The 16,565-nt window shown below is 36.4% G+C and overlaps 1 protein-coding gene across 1 annotated transcript in view; it reads right to left on the bottom strand.

Moving 5' to 3' along the window:
• Positions 1–1,569: 1,569 nt before the first annotated feature.
• The window catches only part of Atg3 (Autophagy-related protein 3), a 45,650-nt gene continuing 30,654 nt past the window's right edge, over positions 1,570–16,565 (bottom strand). Inside the window, exons 5-7 of the mRNA XM_083122692.1 lie at positions 12,440–12,595; positions 3,717–3,844; positions 1,570–3,133 (exon numbers count right to left, since the gene is read on the bottom strand). Of these exons, the coding sequence (XP_082978818.1) occupies positions 2,983–3,133; positions 3,717–3,844; positions 12,440–12,595 (435 nt within the window). The 3' untranslated portion in view covers positions 1,570–2,982. The remainder of the gene's footprint in view (positions 3,134–3,716; positions 3,845–12,439; positions 12,596–16,565) is intronic.

Below are 16,565 nucleotides of genomic sequence, written 5' to 3'. Positions count from 1 at the left end.
GCAGGGATGTATCCATTACATGCTACTCTACCCAGCAGATGTTTTACACAGACTAGCAATGTGATGTTTTCACATACACCAATGCATGCAGTGCTGCCACCATCGAGTCACCGTCAAATATTTGCAGTGATGTTTCTGTCAATGTTTCACTCGAATGAACCTTATACATTTTCCACCAAAATCTTGCATATTTTTAGGGTGCATTTCCCTTTTTAATATTACTGATGTGATAATATAAAAAAGACAAAACAATTTTATCTTTTAAATATTACATCTGTTCATACCGAATGCAGAAAGTGGACTTTAAGCAATTTTTTAAAAACTAAATCGTGATTTAAAGACTGGAAGACAAGAATTGTATCATAATATTGATAACATAAAAAGAGTTGACAGGGTGGCCACTCAAGCACCATGATAAAATTCAAGTATTATTCCCAATTTTCAAGGTGAACTTTCCAAAAATTCAAGGCTACAAGCAGATGTTTTCCCTATTTCACCCTTACATATTACCACCTCTCTCCACCCATACACACACGAATATTCCAATATATAAAAAAATTCAATTCAATTAAACAGTATATATACCATATAAAATATTCAATTCAAGGTGTGGAGTTGACATTTGTCATTTCACATACTCAAGACTCGAAATACATCTACAAACAAAAGTCACAAATGTTACGATAAATACTAACCCACAAAAAATTGTTAATTGTATAAGAATTTCAAATTCAAATTTGCCTAACCAACTTTATGATAACTTATCTTGCAATAATCTTCTGCTTATCAGATAGATTGTTCTGCATAGAAAAAACAACAGAGGATTGAGAATATTCTGTTTCATTTTCTATGCAGCTTTCCCTTCATTTCCTTCCTCGACAAAAATAAAAGCTAAACTGTGAAAAACGTGCCTCGGGGCATTTCTAAATACAGTAAAACCTCGTTAATCCGGACTAATGGGGGGATAAGTTGACTGGTTTAACGAAAGTCCGGATTAACTGAAATAAGTTAAAAGAACAGTAGAAACTGCATTACAACTCAGTTTATAGCAACAAAACACATTTATTATGGTGTATTTAAAGGGAATAGGCCTAAATACACTATACAGTACAGTACAAAGTCTGCGGGAGAAACAATTTCATCAGTGGTTAACTGGCTTTTCTTTGGGAAGTTCTCTTGTTGACTTTTAGCCACATTTAAAACCTTGCATTCTGTTTTTTTTTTTTTTTTTGCCTGTCCGGATTAACCGAAGTCTGGCTTATCGGGGTCCGGAATAACGAGGTTTTACTGTATATGAATTCATTTCAATTAATAAAAGTTGCAACTTTTCACTTATACAGAGTGAAATTCATGAACACAGAGTGAAATTCATGAAGAATTCATGCATAATTTCCGGAGACAATTCAAGGAATTCCCAGTGAGCAGCCACCCTGGTTGATTTTAAATTAAATAAACATACAGCACATAATGGTGTCTGTAAAAAAAATATGGAACTTGTATATTAGTTCATAGATACTCCATAAAGAAAAATAAATAATGTACAAGGTAATTAATAAATTCACACATACATACTGTACAATTTTTCTGAGAAAACTTTATTTGTCAATTTGAAATGAAATATCAGTTCATTTTTCCCAAACAAATCACAAATCTTGATAGCTTCATGCCAGATGTTCTTCTGCAATAAAATGCTACACTGATTTGATCTAATAAGAGTGTCTTTGAAAAAGACAAGGAGTAAGATATGCAAAAATAAGGTGCTTTATATTTTCTGAGCCAGTGTTTGCTTACACACACACACACACACACACACACACACACACACACACATCTAATGGTACATAGCATACACATATATAAGCTCATCTTTGAATTAGTTCAATGATCAATATTTATTCTACAGATGGAATCATGTTCATTTTATGACCATATAATTACTGCTACGAAATGAGCAGAAATATGGCAAAAGTTCATAACTCCAATATATAAATTTCAACATTGGTAAACTTTCATGTTCTCCTTCTTTTAAAGTGTTACTCTATTTTAACAATAACTGTCATAAAATGTTATACACATCACATTTCTTGAAAAAATTACCTTCATAAAGTATACAGAACATCATTCAATATCTCATTTCCTTGAGCTAATAATACCAAAAGAATTTTCCATTAAAATTACCAGTGAAAAATGCAAATAATAATAATAATTGTCATTCCTCATGAGCTTCTCTGTATTAACTGCATTTACTACTGGTATAAAATGGTAATAAAAAAAAATCAGATCATTTAGAATAAGTTTGGTGCTTACTGTTTCATTTTACGACAAGTACTTCTAAAACACATCAATATGCAGGAACAGATGTTATGAATGCGTTAAGATACATTTTATACAAAATATACCTGCCTTGCAGAACTTAAGTCTCAATTGTTTAGAAACTTGAAACTTGCTCATATGGTTACACTGCTTTGAAGTATACCTCAGCATCGCCGTATCTATGACTTCAACAATGAAACACTGTATTTGCTGGTACAGAGAGCTGTTTCTCAATGCTACATACACATATGAGAATGTTAACTATTTAATACATGCATTTGTACATGCTTGACATATAAAAAAAAATATTTTCATTTGATTACCCATACTCTTGACAAATTATTAAAAAAAAAATAATAAAATAGCTAACGTTATCCTTAACATTTAATTATGGAAGGTACAAGCTGGCTCATAGTGAAAAACTGAATGCAGCTTGCTAGCAGAAACATTCATATGCCACTGTTACGTAATTGCCTGGAGTTGTTATGTAGCACTAAAAGAATGCACAAGGTTTCTTTTTCCTAGGCTTCTGAAGCATTATTTTTCACAATTTTTTCTTTACTTCTCTCTCTCTGTCTTTCCCTCTTATCGCCTTCAAAAAATATCTGAAAATGTTTCTTATTAACATTAGTCACTGAAAAAAAAATGTATATATAATCTTTTCATTTATCACATTGTAAAGTTCTGAGTATAGTCATATTCTATTGTTGGAATGACAGCTTGTACGAACTTCAAAAATATAATGAGATACATATGGACCCCGAGTTCACCACCTCCTTCTGTGACGGTCTGTATTATTTTCTTCATTACTTCTGCATGTCTGGAAGAAATATAATAAAACTATAATTAGTCATGTTGAAAGGCCCGAGAACATTTAGTGTATGAGGATTTGATCCTACATTCAGTATCCAAAACTTGAATCCCGATTCAGCATTCGAACCTTGGATTCTGGATTCAGTATCTAAATCTCAAGATTCTAGATTTGCTTTGCTACATTTAGTATCCAAACCTTGGGATCCTGGATTCAGTATCATACTCTGCCATGAAGGACAGGATGAGGTACAATACATTAACAACTTCCATAAACATGTAAACAAAAATACCCCCCCTCCCCCGCAAAGACAATCACAAATAACTGAAACAAACATATTTATCAACCCATTCCCTTGAAATGTTTGACCTTTTTTATTCTTCTTTTCTTTTTCACAGTTCTCGGGAAAGTGAGGCATGATATTCCTGGGGTTGTAGACTCAAAAGTTGATTGTACAACTCTGGATTTTTCTTCACATTTTATTTGGCTTCTGCTGCATGGTCCTGAGTTCAGATACCACCACGATCTAATTCACACATATAGTTATAACAATGCATGAAGTTCTTTCCAGTTAGGAAAAAAAATATCCTACCTGCAAGGATGCACAGAAGCCATCGGTGGTCCAGGTAGGTGTGGGTGTGTTTCCATAGTTACTGTCTTCTTAGCATGATCTTGGCTCACATCTTCATACATCTGTTCAACTGTCAAAGGTTTCCGATTCTGAAATGATATAGATACATATATTTTTTTAATATAGTAGCAATGGACCAATATACAGTTTTTAACTTACACTGATAAAATAACAGAGCCACATTGGTCCAGAAGAGACTCGGGTTAGATTCCTGGGCTGGGTAAAGACTGTTAGAGCAAGTGCATATCATATGACCTCCTGTAGGACAGTTTGAATTTTTGTTTTAGTCCACTTTAAGCACATACAGTGGAACCAAGATTTTTACATTTTCCTGCATCATAAGTTCAATCTTGATGGTCCCAATACAGCAAAATGCTATAAAATTTTCCTTGATTTTAAATTTTTCACGCATTTTAAGTTTTATCAGCTTTGTCCCCCGAAAGACGTAAAATCGAGGTTCCACTGTATAGGCTATTCAGGACTGAAGCTACAGATTAAAGTGGTATCCGAGCCCCTATGTGCCTCCACTGAGTAATAAACCAGGAACCCTTGATTACAAGGTTATGACTAGAGCCCGGAAGTTCAGGCATTTATTTTCGTTCAAATAGGCAGGCAAAAATACATTTATAATGTGGAAAATAGGCAGTAAAAATGAAAAAAAAGGCAAAATAAACCGAAAAAATGGCACATTTGGAAGTCGCTTACTTTTATATATAATATCTGGCAACATGTTAAAATCTACATTGGGAAGAGCATTTCAATTTTCTCCGTCTGGATTGCACATAACTACAAGGCGTTTTTTTAAGTTCTCAACATTCATTGATAGTCGTCTGTCAGAGAGAATGTTTTTCATAATAGAAAATGATCTTTCTACTTCGACAGAAGTTATTGGAGCATACATATAACAAGCTAATGTAGCTGGACTCATTTTGGTAACAGCATTTTCATCTTTTAGAATACCACAAATTGTTTTAAATTGTTTCAAGTCCTTATTTGCACTCACTACCTGTTTGCACTTTTCCGCAACAGCTGACCCCTTTTCTCCTGGCACTTCCATCATCTGCTGCATAGATTCCTCGAAGATTTTCATGGATGCTACAAGAGTCTCACCTCTTTTTTCTAGCTTTGTAATTGTCTCTGGCAATGCACCATAATGTGCAAAAATAAACGACAGTTCATTCTTCAGTTCTGAATAGCACAGGAGTTTTTCACTTCACGAATTGAAGCCGCTTCATTTTCTGGATGAGCATCGATCACCTCACTGATTTTTTCAAGGTTGTTAGCATAATATATAGCTGCTGATATCCAGGTTCCCCATCTTGTCAAGACTGGTTGCGGAGGAAAACTAAGCTCAGGCGTAACTTCCTGAAATTTTCGGGTTCGAGAGGGAGATTTCAGAAATATCTTCTTTGTGTTCAAAATCAACCTCTCCACTTCAGCAGTCAATCATGCACAAGGAAATGTTAACCGAAAGGCAATATCCTGACTCAGCATGAAATACTTTTTTCTCACACTTTTCTCCTTCAGCAATGTTGAAACATGCGTGAGTTCAATATTACTTAAATAAGGCGAAAATTATTCACGTAATAAACGGAAGAAAAATAAATGCCAACATTTTTTTTTTAAAAAAAATGGTCAAATTTCATTGAAAAAGGCAGAAAAAGGCATTATAATTAAAAATAGGCAGTGGGGTCCCAAATAGGCAAAATAGGCAAAATGAAAAGGCTTCTAAAACATTTGAAACAACATAAAAAACGTATATCCGGAAACATTTTATCAATATATGCAGTAAATAAAAAGAGGCATTTTGCCAAACTTCCGGGCTCTAGTTATGACGATATTGGGTCATAATTACACTGAGAAGATATATACTTTCCATGTGGAGCATTAAACAGTCTTGTCCGCAATGTGAATGACCACGTAGTTGAGGGAATTCACTCAAGCCATAATTCAAAAAGTTTAATTCCAAATTCACTCGCTAGATATGTCTGTTTGAATGAATATAAAAGGAAAGGAAATTCTCATTAATTTGATTTTAGAAACCATTCAATTTGTTATAGATATCTCAGTTCTTTTATAAGACACTTGAAAGTGATAAAACCTATATTTCGCAAGGGGTATGAATAATTTTGGTTTAATTAATACGCAACGTGGGACATTTTGACTCATTGCAAGGGAAACGGAAGTGTTCGATAACACAATGTAACAAAAAAATATTTTTTTTCTGTTCCTGGGTAATAATTGTTATTTCCTAATTCCTTGTGTTCCAAAAGTATAGAAAATGGCTATTATTCCTCATAAACTTTGTTTTTGTAGCCAGGACAATGATGTTTTGAGATTTACCCTTTTCCAGTACACGTTTTTTCTCATTACGAAAAAAAGAAGATAAATAACGTGTCATATTGCACGTTGTAGCAATATACTGGTCTCCCCTATAACTGAAATGGACAGGTCTTGGCATTCTGCCAGCAACAATAGTGCAAATCGTGCAGTTTGAAGTGGTTCATTGTCGTCCTAGCTGCCGAATTAGATACACGTTTACAATGGCATCAAGAGGCTGCAAGTATATGGCAGACGAATTTTGTTATGTCTGTGGCCATTTTATCAAGAAAAGAGGAAATAAGTACTCTGTGAAAGCATCTGATAAAATGTGTGAAGCATACAGATCATATTTCGGCATGTCTGTAGGGGAACAAGACAAAACCTGGGCACCTCATTTCACCTGCGAGAACTGCAAAAAGACACTGGAAGGTAAGATGGAAAATTAAAATGTAAAATTTTAATAATTTCAATTATATATTAAATATTTAGGGTTTTCTTGAAGAGGTCTAGAATTTTTTGTTTATTTCAAATGTATTTTGAAAAATTACTTTTACTAACACCTTACATGTTTAACATTTAATAAACTGATATATACTTTATTTTTACCCACATTAATGTTTAATTGTACACCCTGTTTTGTAAGTAGCTTGTGCACCTAACCAATAGTAGTGCATCTAAGTCACAAGGTTTGAGTGCAGTTGTGCACCTCATTGACAAAGTTAATAAAAGTATATAATTTTGTGCATATTAAATATATATCTACATATCTCATATTTGAAATATGTTGTGAAAATACACATTAGTTTAATTTTTGTCTTTTGTCTTTTGCAGGATGGTACAGAGGAGAAAAAAGAGCCATGAAGTTCGCTATCCCAAGAATTTGGCAGGAACCCACTGAGCACTCAAGTAATTGCTACTATTGCATGGTGGATCCTTCAAAACATCGGGCTGGAATTATATATCCGGATATACCTTCGTCCATCGCCCCTGTGCCACATTGCCCTGAGTTTCCCATGCCCACTCCTCCGGAAAAAAAGCTGGCCTCTTCAGACGAGAGTAGTAAGTCAGAGAGCGAGGAAGACATTGATCTTGATACTTACAATTTTCGAGCCGAAAAGAGAAACCCATACTACCCCTATCAAAAAGATCTTAAAGACTTAATAAGAGATATTGGTCTCACCAAGTCCAATGCAGAACTCTTGACGTCCAGGCTTAAGCAGTGGAATTTATTAGATGAAAGTGTGCAAATAACAGATCAGAGGAAGCGTCATCAAAGTTTTTCCAGCTTTTTCATAAGTCAAGATGGACTGCTTCTGCCACAATGTCACCGGTCTGTTTGAAGCAATTGGAATTGACTTCAATCCAAATGAGTGGTGCCTCTTTATTGACAGTTCGTCCAGAAGTCTTAAAGCCGTGCTTCTTCATAATGGAAATACATACCGTCCCTTCCACTAGCTCACTCAGTCCACCTCAAAGAGGATTACAACAGCATAAAGCGATTGCTAGATATCTTGAAATATGATGAGTATGGATGGGAAGTCATCGGAGACTTCAAAATCATAGGATTTCTAATGGGTCTCCAAGGCGGTTTTACAAATTTCCTTGTTATCTTTGCCTATGGAACAGCAGAGACACCAAAGCACACAACAACACGAGGTTGTTGGCCACAGAGGACCGAGTTCTCTGTGGGAAAAAAACAACGTCAAGTGGGAGCAACTGGTAAACCCCCACAAGGTGCTAATGCCTCCACTCCATATTAAATTGGGCCTGATCAAACAATTTGTCAAAGCTTTAGATAAGGAGTCAGCAGCCTTCAAGTACCTTCAAGACTTCTTTCCTAAACTGTCTGATGTAAATATCAAAGCCGGTGTCTTCGTCGGCCACAGATAAAGAAGATTTTGGCGTGCGAAGAATTTCCCAAGAAGCTCAGTGAGAATGAAAAAGCGGCTTGGAACAGCTTTGTCTTAGTGGTTAAGGGCTTTTTGGGCAATCGTAAGTCCGAGAGTTATGTGGAACTGGTTGAGACTCTGGTGAAGAACTACGGCAAAATGGGCTGCAGGATGACCCTGAAAATTCATGTCCTCGATGCTCACCTTCATACATTTAAGGATAACTTGGGAGCGTACTCGGAGGAGCAAGGCGAGCGTTTCCATCAAGTTATATTGGACTTCGAACGTCGCTACCAAGGCCAGTATAACGAGAACATGATGGGAGACTTTATTTGGGAGCTGATTCGTGAAAGTAATGTACAGTATGATCGTAAATCCCGGAAAAGTACTCATTTTTAAATCTTTTGCAATAATTTTGTTCACAACTAGAGTGCAAATATATGTCACTTTTGATGTATATGTGTTTGTCTTTTTCTTTATGTAAATGAAAAACACGAATTCGTATATTTTTTCATTGAAAACAGGTAAAATTCAAAAATAACACTGTCCTGGTCACAAAAACAAAGTTTGAGGGGAATAATAGGCATTTTCTATGGTTTCCAGTCAGAAACCTTTAGAAAATAAAACTCACTACACAGGAACAAAAATCGTGTTACAGGGTGTAATCCATGACTGGAGTAGATAAATAAAAATGCATTAAATTATTAACACTTCTATTAAATTTATTAAACGTAGAGGTATGATAGATTGTTATAAAGCTAAGTGCTCATTCCTTAACCCACCCACACACTTGTGATATTCTGTAACGGTTAGGTGTTAACCTGGTTGCGTGTGATGTTACTGGCGGAAGTCTATTAGATTGAGTCCGGAGCAGGACAAGAGGAAGTGAAGAATCGCTAAAAATATGGAGGGAAAGAGTGATGGATAATGAAAGTTGCAGCGGAATCGTAGGAGTTAGTTTTACGCTATTGGGGATAAGAAATCCTAGCAAAAGTGAAATCTTCATTATCCAGTTGGCCATTTGGTTACTTTTGGACGTATCCAGTGAGGTATGTGTTCGTGGACTGCCACATACAAAAGTTGGATGGCACGGTAAGATAGCCGGTTTGCAATTGCCTCGACAAGAAGGTAAGGAGTTTCAGTTCCTATATGTGAAGTGCACATAAAAATCACAATTCGTGATCAGAAGATTTGCAACTTGAGACAACCGCGACGACGGGACATTATGCAAAGTTCGCATATGAGGAAAAATTTGATGTTCATCACACTTGAACGTCAATTTCAGTGAAAATAAATCAGTGTGCATGATTAATTACCGTGTGGCATATTGTGCTTGACATAGGTAGCCATTTTGAAAAAGTCACTGCTTTGTAAACAGGATATTTACGATGAACTGATTTTAAATATGAACTTTAAAACACCGTTTAATTTATAAATACTGGATATTACAAACTATGAAATATTACAAACCAGGCAATGAATATGCATTATTCTGAATGCTCATTCGCTACACAGATTTTTTTCAATTAAAATGGTTCTGTGTTAAATGAAAAACAATACATTACAGATCAAGATCATGATGGCATTTGATAACAACATGTCTCAAATTTTGGAACTTGGAACTCCTTCTGTTTTCAGATAGAATAGTCTTATATTCAGAAAACACACGTTCCACTTCGCAAGATACAAGTGAACTGTATTTTAGGGCAACAAAGTCAGACACATCAAGTTCCAGATTCCACACGTTGTCCATTTGTATGCAGAATTTTGCAAACTTTCACCATTGTTGCATACCCACTGTTCTTTTTCAATACTGCATCCAATTTCTGTACATACACAGGATCTTGAACCTGAGTGAGGGTCTCTTTAAACGTCTTCTATAATTTTGATGCTTGTTCGAAGTTTTAACCCTTTGTTTTCTAATCAACGAATGGAATCTTTCAGGCAAGAGAAATTAGCTCGGATGTAGGCAAGTTCCTCACGAATTCCCTCTGTGGAAAGTATTCGCTGGGCCTCCCCGATGCACACTGCTTCCTGGACATCAAGTTTATCAACAACATGTTTCGCCATTTCAAAATTGTCGGCGTAATATGCAGCAGCCTCATTCAACGTGCCCCATCTAGTAACCACAGGAGATGGTGGAAGTGGCACGTCAACCGCTACTTCCTGGAAAACTCTTACACAGCTAGGTGCTTTGAGAAACACCTTTTTCACATTTGAAATTAGTTCATCGACGTTATGAAAGTTTGCTTGAACTAATTCAGACACACGATGCAGCGCATGTGCAAGACATGTAACATGAATAAGTTAAGGATACAATGTTTTAAGACCGGCCATTGCTTTACACATATATGGAGCAGCATCGGTACAAGCAACTAGCACTCGGTTGTAATATGACCCTACACTGTCTGGCCACAATAACTGTAGAGAATTATGAAGCTGCTATTGTGTTATGGTTCAACTTTTCAAGTTCTTCAATTGTCAACAAATAAGATTTTGACTTTTCATCTTCGACTCCCAATACACCGAACACAAAATTTACAACACACCTTTGATTTACATCAGTTGTTTCATCAAGTGATGCCCAAATCTTATTTTGGCCCACTTTTTGCATCATTTCACTTAAAGTTCCCTGATACAGTTCCAGAACATAGTATCTTCTAATGGTTGATTCATCGTACCTGCCACATTTCATACAATTCAGGAAAAAGGAAAGAAGAAAGAGAAAATATAAAGAAAAGAGAAGCGAGGAGAAGAAATATAAATACAGTATATGCTCGGTGTTGGTTGTGGGTACAAAAGTATGCACAACATCAAGTTATTTTCATCCAAATATGCACCTGCATATGAAATATGCATTTTTAGTTAAAAATCCTTAAATATGCATTTGCATATGCAATATGCATAATTATCCGAGCCTAGTGATGATATTGTATCAGGCCCTCAGCACCACCACAGAAAAACGAGTGCCTGTGATTTGACATGATGAATGCCATGTGGCATGCATTGAAGCTGGGCCTGATGACAGTCGACATCTTTCTAATTCATTCATTGACATATGAGCTTCAGTATATGTGTGGGATGATAAAAAAGATGGTGCTTTTCGATTATGGCCTTCTTCATTAAAAAGAATAGTTACTTTTGGGTCAGTCTGTACAAAAAAATGACACCTGCACCCACAATACTATCTACTCAAGATAATACAGGCAAACGAGTGGGGCTTCCAAATGAATAGATTCTGGAATAAAAGCAGTGCACAAATGGGATATCTTCATGACAACATTAATTACTTAAAGCATTACTTATGCCTTGTATTACATGATTTGTTTAAAATAATAAATGCATCATAATTAGCGCTGAGCCAATATTGATGCCCATATATGGGAATCAGAAAATACAAATTGGAATTTATTACTGCTAGCAGCAGATTCTCTTCCAGATACTGCATAAATGACAGAAAGTCTAATTATCCTTCTAGGAATTCTGCAAAATGTGCATTTTTAGTTAAATCTGCACTAACATTGTGTCGCAAAAGTGAATTTCATAATTTAGTGATAGCTATTATAATATTCCGATTATACAGTAAAACCTCGTTAATCTGGACCCCGATAATATGCCAGATTTCACTTAATCTGGACAGGCAAAAGGGGAAAAAGAAAAAGCAGAATACAAGGTTTCAAATGTGGTTAGAAGTCAACAAGAGAACTTCCCAAATAAAAGGAAGTCAACCACTGATGAAATTCTGTTTCCCGCAGACATTGTACTGTACTGTATAGTGTATTTAGGCATATGCCCTTTAAATACACCATAATAAACGTGTTTTGTTGCTATAAACGGAGTTTTAATGCACTTTCTACTGTTCTTTTAGGTTATTTCAGTTAATCCGGACTTTCGTTCAACTGGTCAACTTATCCCTCATATTAGTCCAGATAATATTGTATATTGATATCAATAAATATTCTGAACAACTTTTTAATTGTTACAATGCTGAAGCATGAGTACTCTCTGCCCTAATCATAACATCTTCATGGCCAGTCACTTCATAGACACATTCCTCACACTAGACTCTGTTCCAGGAATCTGTGGAGCAAGCAAACGAAAACAAGTTTCTGCGCAGGTAGTGACTTGAGATGCCTCAACCAATGAACACGTGGGAGGGAATGGGATTGCATGGAGGGGAGAAAGTGACTGCAGTTACCAGCCTTTGCAGTAGCGTATACTGTTTCACTCTGCCCACTTGATTTCTCCCCTTCTCTGCCGTTACGCATGGCCTTGCTTCAGAAATTCCCGGTATAGAGTATAGTTTGCTTACCTTTTAACCAATTCATTCATGTTTTGCCAGAATCCATTTAAGCCCTGAAGAAGGAACCAAAAACTTGGAAGAACATTTTGTAAAGATTGTCTGGGTTAATGTTAGAAATATGACATGCCAAAATAAAAATCAACTGCATATGTTGTAATTGTTACACTTACTTCATCATATCCAGATAGCCACAGACGAGGTGTTTGATAGTATTTATCATACGTTATGTGAAGATCGTAAGTACGAGTATGAATAATCTCTCCACCTGCAGTCGCAGAGATCTCTGGTGTTTCTTTCTCTTGGACTTTTGTGGTATCCAACGTAGCCTGGAAAGAATAACATGAATTTCTAATTCTTATTTTTACCAAATATACTTGAATTTTTAAAATATGTTAATTCAGATATTTGTTACTAATTTTAAATTCATTGATAAAATAGAAACACAATCAAAAAATTCATAATTCAGATATTTTTACTAATTTTAAATTTACTACTAAAATAGAAAAGACACTAAAAACTAAAACTGGTGAAATTTCAGAAATTTCTCATGGCAATTTAGATCGTTTCAGATTTCTTAGGGTGAGGGATTGTCTTTTCTATCCTTCTCCTTAAAATGACAAATGAAAAAAATCCAAGCTGAAACACTTGGCACACTTTGTTAATAATACAAAGCTGCTGAGAAACATAATCTGCCACCTGCCTACTTTCAATTTATGCATCAACTGTCACATACCACTTTCTTCACTGTTCACATATCTACATTTTAAAAAAGGGTACTTCAGAGTGATGCCGAAATTGTTTATTTATTTATTAATGCCTTGTTTTAAACGGCAGAGTTAAAGCCATACAAAGCCTTTTCTTCCACTCAACCACACACATAAAATGATATACTAAACACAAAGTACATTTAGTCATTTCACATATGTCCAAACACACACACACATTATACTCATACACACAAATCTTAACTGGCTTAATATAGCACACAAAATACAAAATATATAATACAAAAATGCGAAATATGGAATGCAAAATTTAAAATTGTATTTAAGTAACTGCAAGGTATTTTAAAAATTAATTCACTTGCATATGCCCTTTAGTCTGCTTGACAGGGGAAGATCTAACGAGTACTGTGAAGAGAGTGGCAAACACATCTGCTAAAGGAAGCGACGAAGCTAGACGTTCTAGCTTTATTTCCAGGGTAATTCTCCAGAATTTTAACATTAAATAAGACTCACCAAATGGCCAAATCACTGCAATAGAAATGGTACATAAAGGAGATATACTGTGCATAAATTTAAGAGGAAAATATAGGCTCAATCAGAATTGGAAGCAGGGATTTTGGTATCATGTGCCATTCCTCTACTTCCAACAAAACTGAGCTGCTGTGGCAGCCCTGGCTTTACTCAATTTTTTTTTTGTCCCATTGTTTTACCTGTGTGCAACTGTGTCCGTCTGTGAAACTGCAATAGGATTTGTTGCAGTAGAAACACTGATGATGTCGACAAGGCCTAGAATCTCTCGTTTCTGAGCTGTACGAGTTGTATTCCATGAAAGTTTAAGTGCAAATTGCTGGCTCAACCATGACTCAAACCAGTGACTCTGGCATAATGCCATTGCTCTACCAATTGCACTACTGAGCCACTCTTGCTTTGAACTGATTTTTTCACTTACACTGTTGTATTTCTTGCAGTGAGTAAAATACTGCTCGTCAGTACAGTACTGTTTCTGTAGTGCAATTCTAATTTTGCAAAGCATGTAGACTTTTAGTTTCATTCTGATCATCAAATGAGACTTACTGTAGTTCTTGTAACACATTAGATCTCATAAGGTTTTTCTTTTGTGTGTGTTTGTTTTTGTTTTGTTGAATATACAAATTATGTAGTATACGAGGGCTAGTCAAAAATGAGTGAGTATGAAATGTTTTTATATCACACAATGAAAATGCAGCAGTGAAACAAATTTGCGCGAGAAGAACGTGGAATCGGCAGATAAAATTGCAAGCATGTATGCACATGCATTTGGCAACACTGCGCAAACAAAACAAGAATGGTCAGAAGTCGCATACGGAAAATGGAGTCTGTTCGTGAGGAGCAGTACGCGGCTTTGAAATTTTGCATCCATCTTCAGAAATCTGCCCCAGAAGCATATGAAATGTTGCAGCAGGCATACGGCGAAGATGTCCTTCCACAATCAGGGCAGTCCGGGCACTCCGGCAACTGCAGTGAACGAAATCATGGTTAACACAGCTGCTGTCATTGTTCGGGAAGATCGCCAAATAACTATAGTTGAACTGGCGGAGGTGTTACACATTTCCCATGGTAGTGCGTTCACCATTCTGCACGATCACTTGCACATGAGACCCATATGTGCAAGATGGGGGCCGAGATTGCTAACGCCTGAACAGAAGCAGGTGAGAGTGGAGGTGTGTCGGGAGCTTCAGCGTCTGGTAGTGCAGCATGGCGAGGCCTACCTGCATTCCAACATAACTGGTGATGAGAGTTGACTTCACCACTACGATCCTGAATGCAAACAGGCGAGCAGAGTCTGGAAATCACCCAGTTCTCTGATGCCAAAGCTGTTCCGATGTCGAATAAGGTAATAGTGATTTCCTTCTTCGACTACTGTGGAATGGTCTACCAACATGAAGTACCCCTGCTTACCATGGTTATTGGGCAGTATTGCGTTACAGTTTTGAAGACCCTGGCTGAACACATGTCAAAAACTCCCTGAACTGCAACCATCTGGTTCAGTGTTTCTTTCAGAAAATTTGCTCCGGGGAAAGGGGGGGGGGGGCATTCCAGAGAACCGGGAGGGCGTTGTGAATCTCATCTGCGAAATACAACATATGTGCTTTTAACATTGAGAATTACCAGTTGTCGTTCGTGGTTCGTCAATGAATTTGACGCTGAGCGTTACAGGCAGGAAATGATGTACAGTAACAAAAACAAAGTAGGATGCGGTGACCTAAGTATAGCTACTTAGTAATTCAATGTGGAAAGACATAGATTTTTCTTTTTATTTGTCTCGGTTTCTTTTTTAATAGTCTGTTGTCTAACAGTTATAAATATTATATTGTCAATTAGCATTACAATAGTAAATAGTAAATGATCACCTACTTTTACATTTAATCATCCAGAACAAATTCCACAATGGTGAACCAGGAAAAATATTACAATTATTAAAATCAATAGAACACATCATGCAAAGCTTAAGATGGCATCAAGAATTTACAGCAATCTTATCCTGCGAGCTTTCTTTGTGGCATATACATCTACTGTTTTCTCCAGAAAATCATCAGTTGGAATTTTAGGTCCCTCACTGCTTATTATCATGCAATGCATTAAAGTTCCTGGTAGCATTCTACTTCTTGTCCTAGTTAGTATCCTATTCATAGCACTGAGAGACCTTTCTACGCCTTCTGTCATTACGGGAATGGTTACAAGGACTTCACAGAGTTTTTTCAACTCGCAATATCCCACGTCAGCTTCTAAGATTTTCAACAATGGATTGTCAGCTTCTGTATATATTCCATTATCAAGCATCAACTTGACAAAAAAATTGTAGGACTTGAGGTCAGCAAGAACACCTTGCACCTTAAGCATGGGAAAATTAGCACAAAACCTTTTGACTTCGGTGCCTTGCAAGTCTACTACTGACTGAAAGGTTTCAAATTGAGTTGCGAATCTCATGGTATAAACAGATTGATCATTAAACCTGTTTTCCATTTCTTCAATTACACTTTCCATGCATTCCTTCATCCCACAGAAAGTTTTCCTAGCATCTTCATCAGGAACCAGGTGCGCTTCAGATCTGATATTCTTCAGTTTGGTCCGAATATTTTTTGCAGATCACTGTTGATGTTTTCTCACTGATTTTCAATACCCTGCAAATGCAATTTGGTTGAAGTAATTAGAGGGATGACTTTAGCCATACTCAAATGCTTCTTTTGCAAAGCGTTGCTGAGGATAGAAAGTGCACTGAGGATTTCCTTCATCACATTCCAAGTAATAATGACACTGTCATTAGACATGGGAGAGAGGAGATGAGGCTAGTGTGGTTGCCAGTTTTATTCTGCTTCTTCTGTAAGATTGGTCAAATGTGGGTGTTATTTACAGAGGAAAATATAAAGGCAAAAACATTCGCCACACAAAGTAATGCAGTCCGATGTTAGGGAAACAACGGTAGCAGAAAAGTTTTATAATTTAGTTTTGTTGTACAATTTTGTCCGGAGGGGGGGGGGGGGTTGTAGATTCCCTCCGGGGGTGGTTTGCACCTAAAAGAAACACTGATCTG

Source organism: Lepisma saccharinum, chromosome 5 (genome assembly GCF_977018435.1).
Source record: "Lepisma saccharinum chromosome 5, izLepSacc3.1, whole genome shotgun sequence".
In the NCBI taxonomy this organism is placed as follows: domain Eukaryota; kingdom Metazoa; phylum Arthropoda; class Insecta; order Zygentoma; family Lepismatidae; genus Lepisma; species Lepisma saccharinum.
The sequence above is the reverse complement of the archived record's forward strand: the minus strand, read 5'-3'. Positions and strand labels throughout refer to the sequence as shown.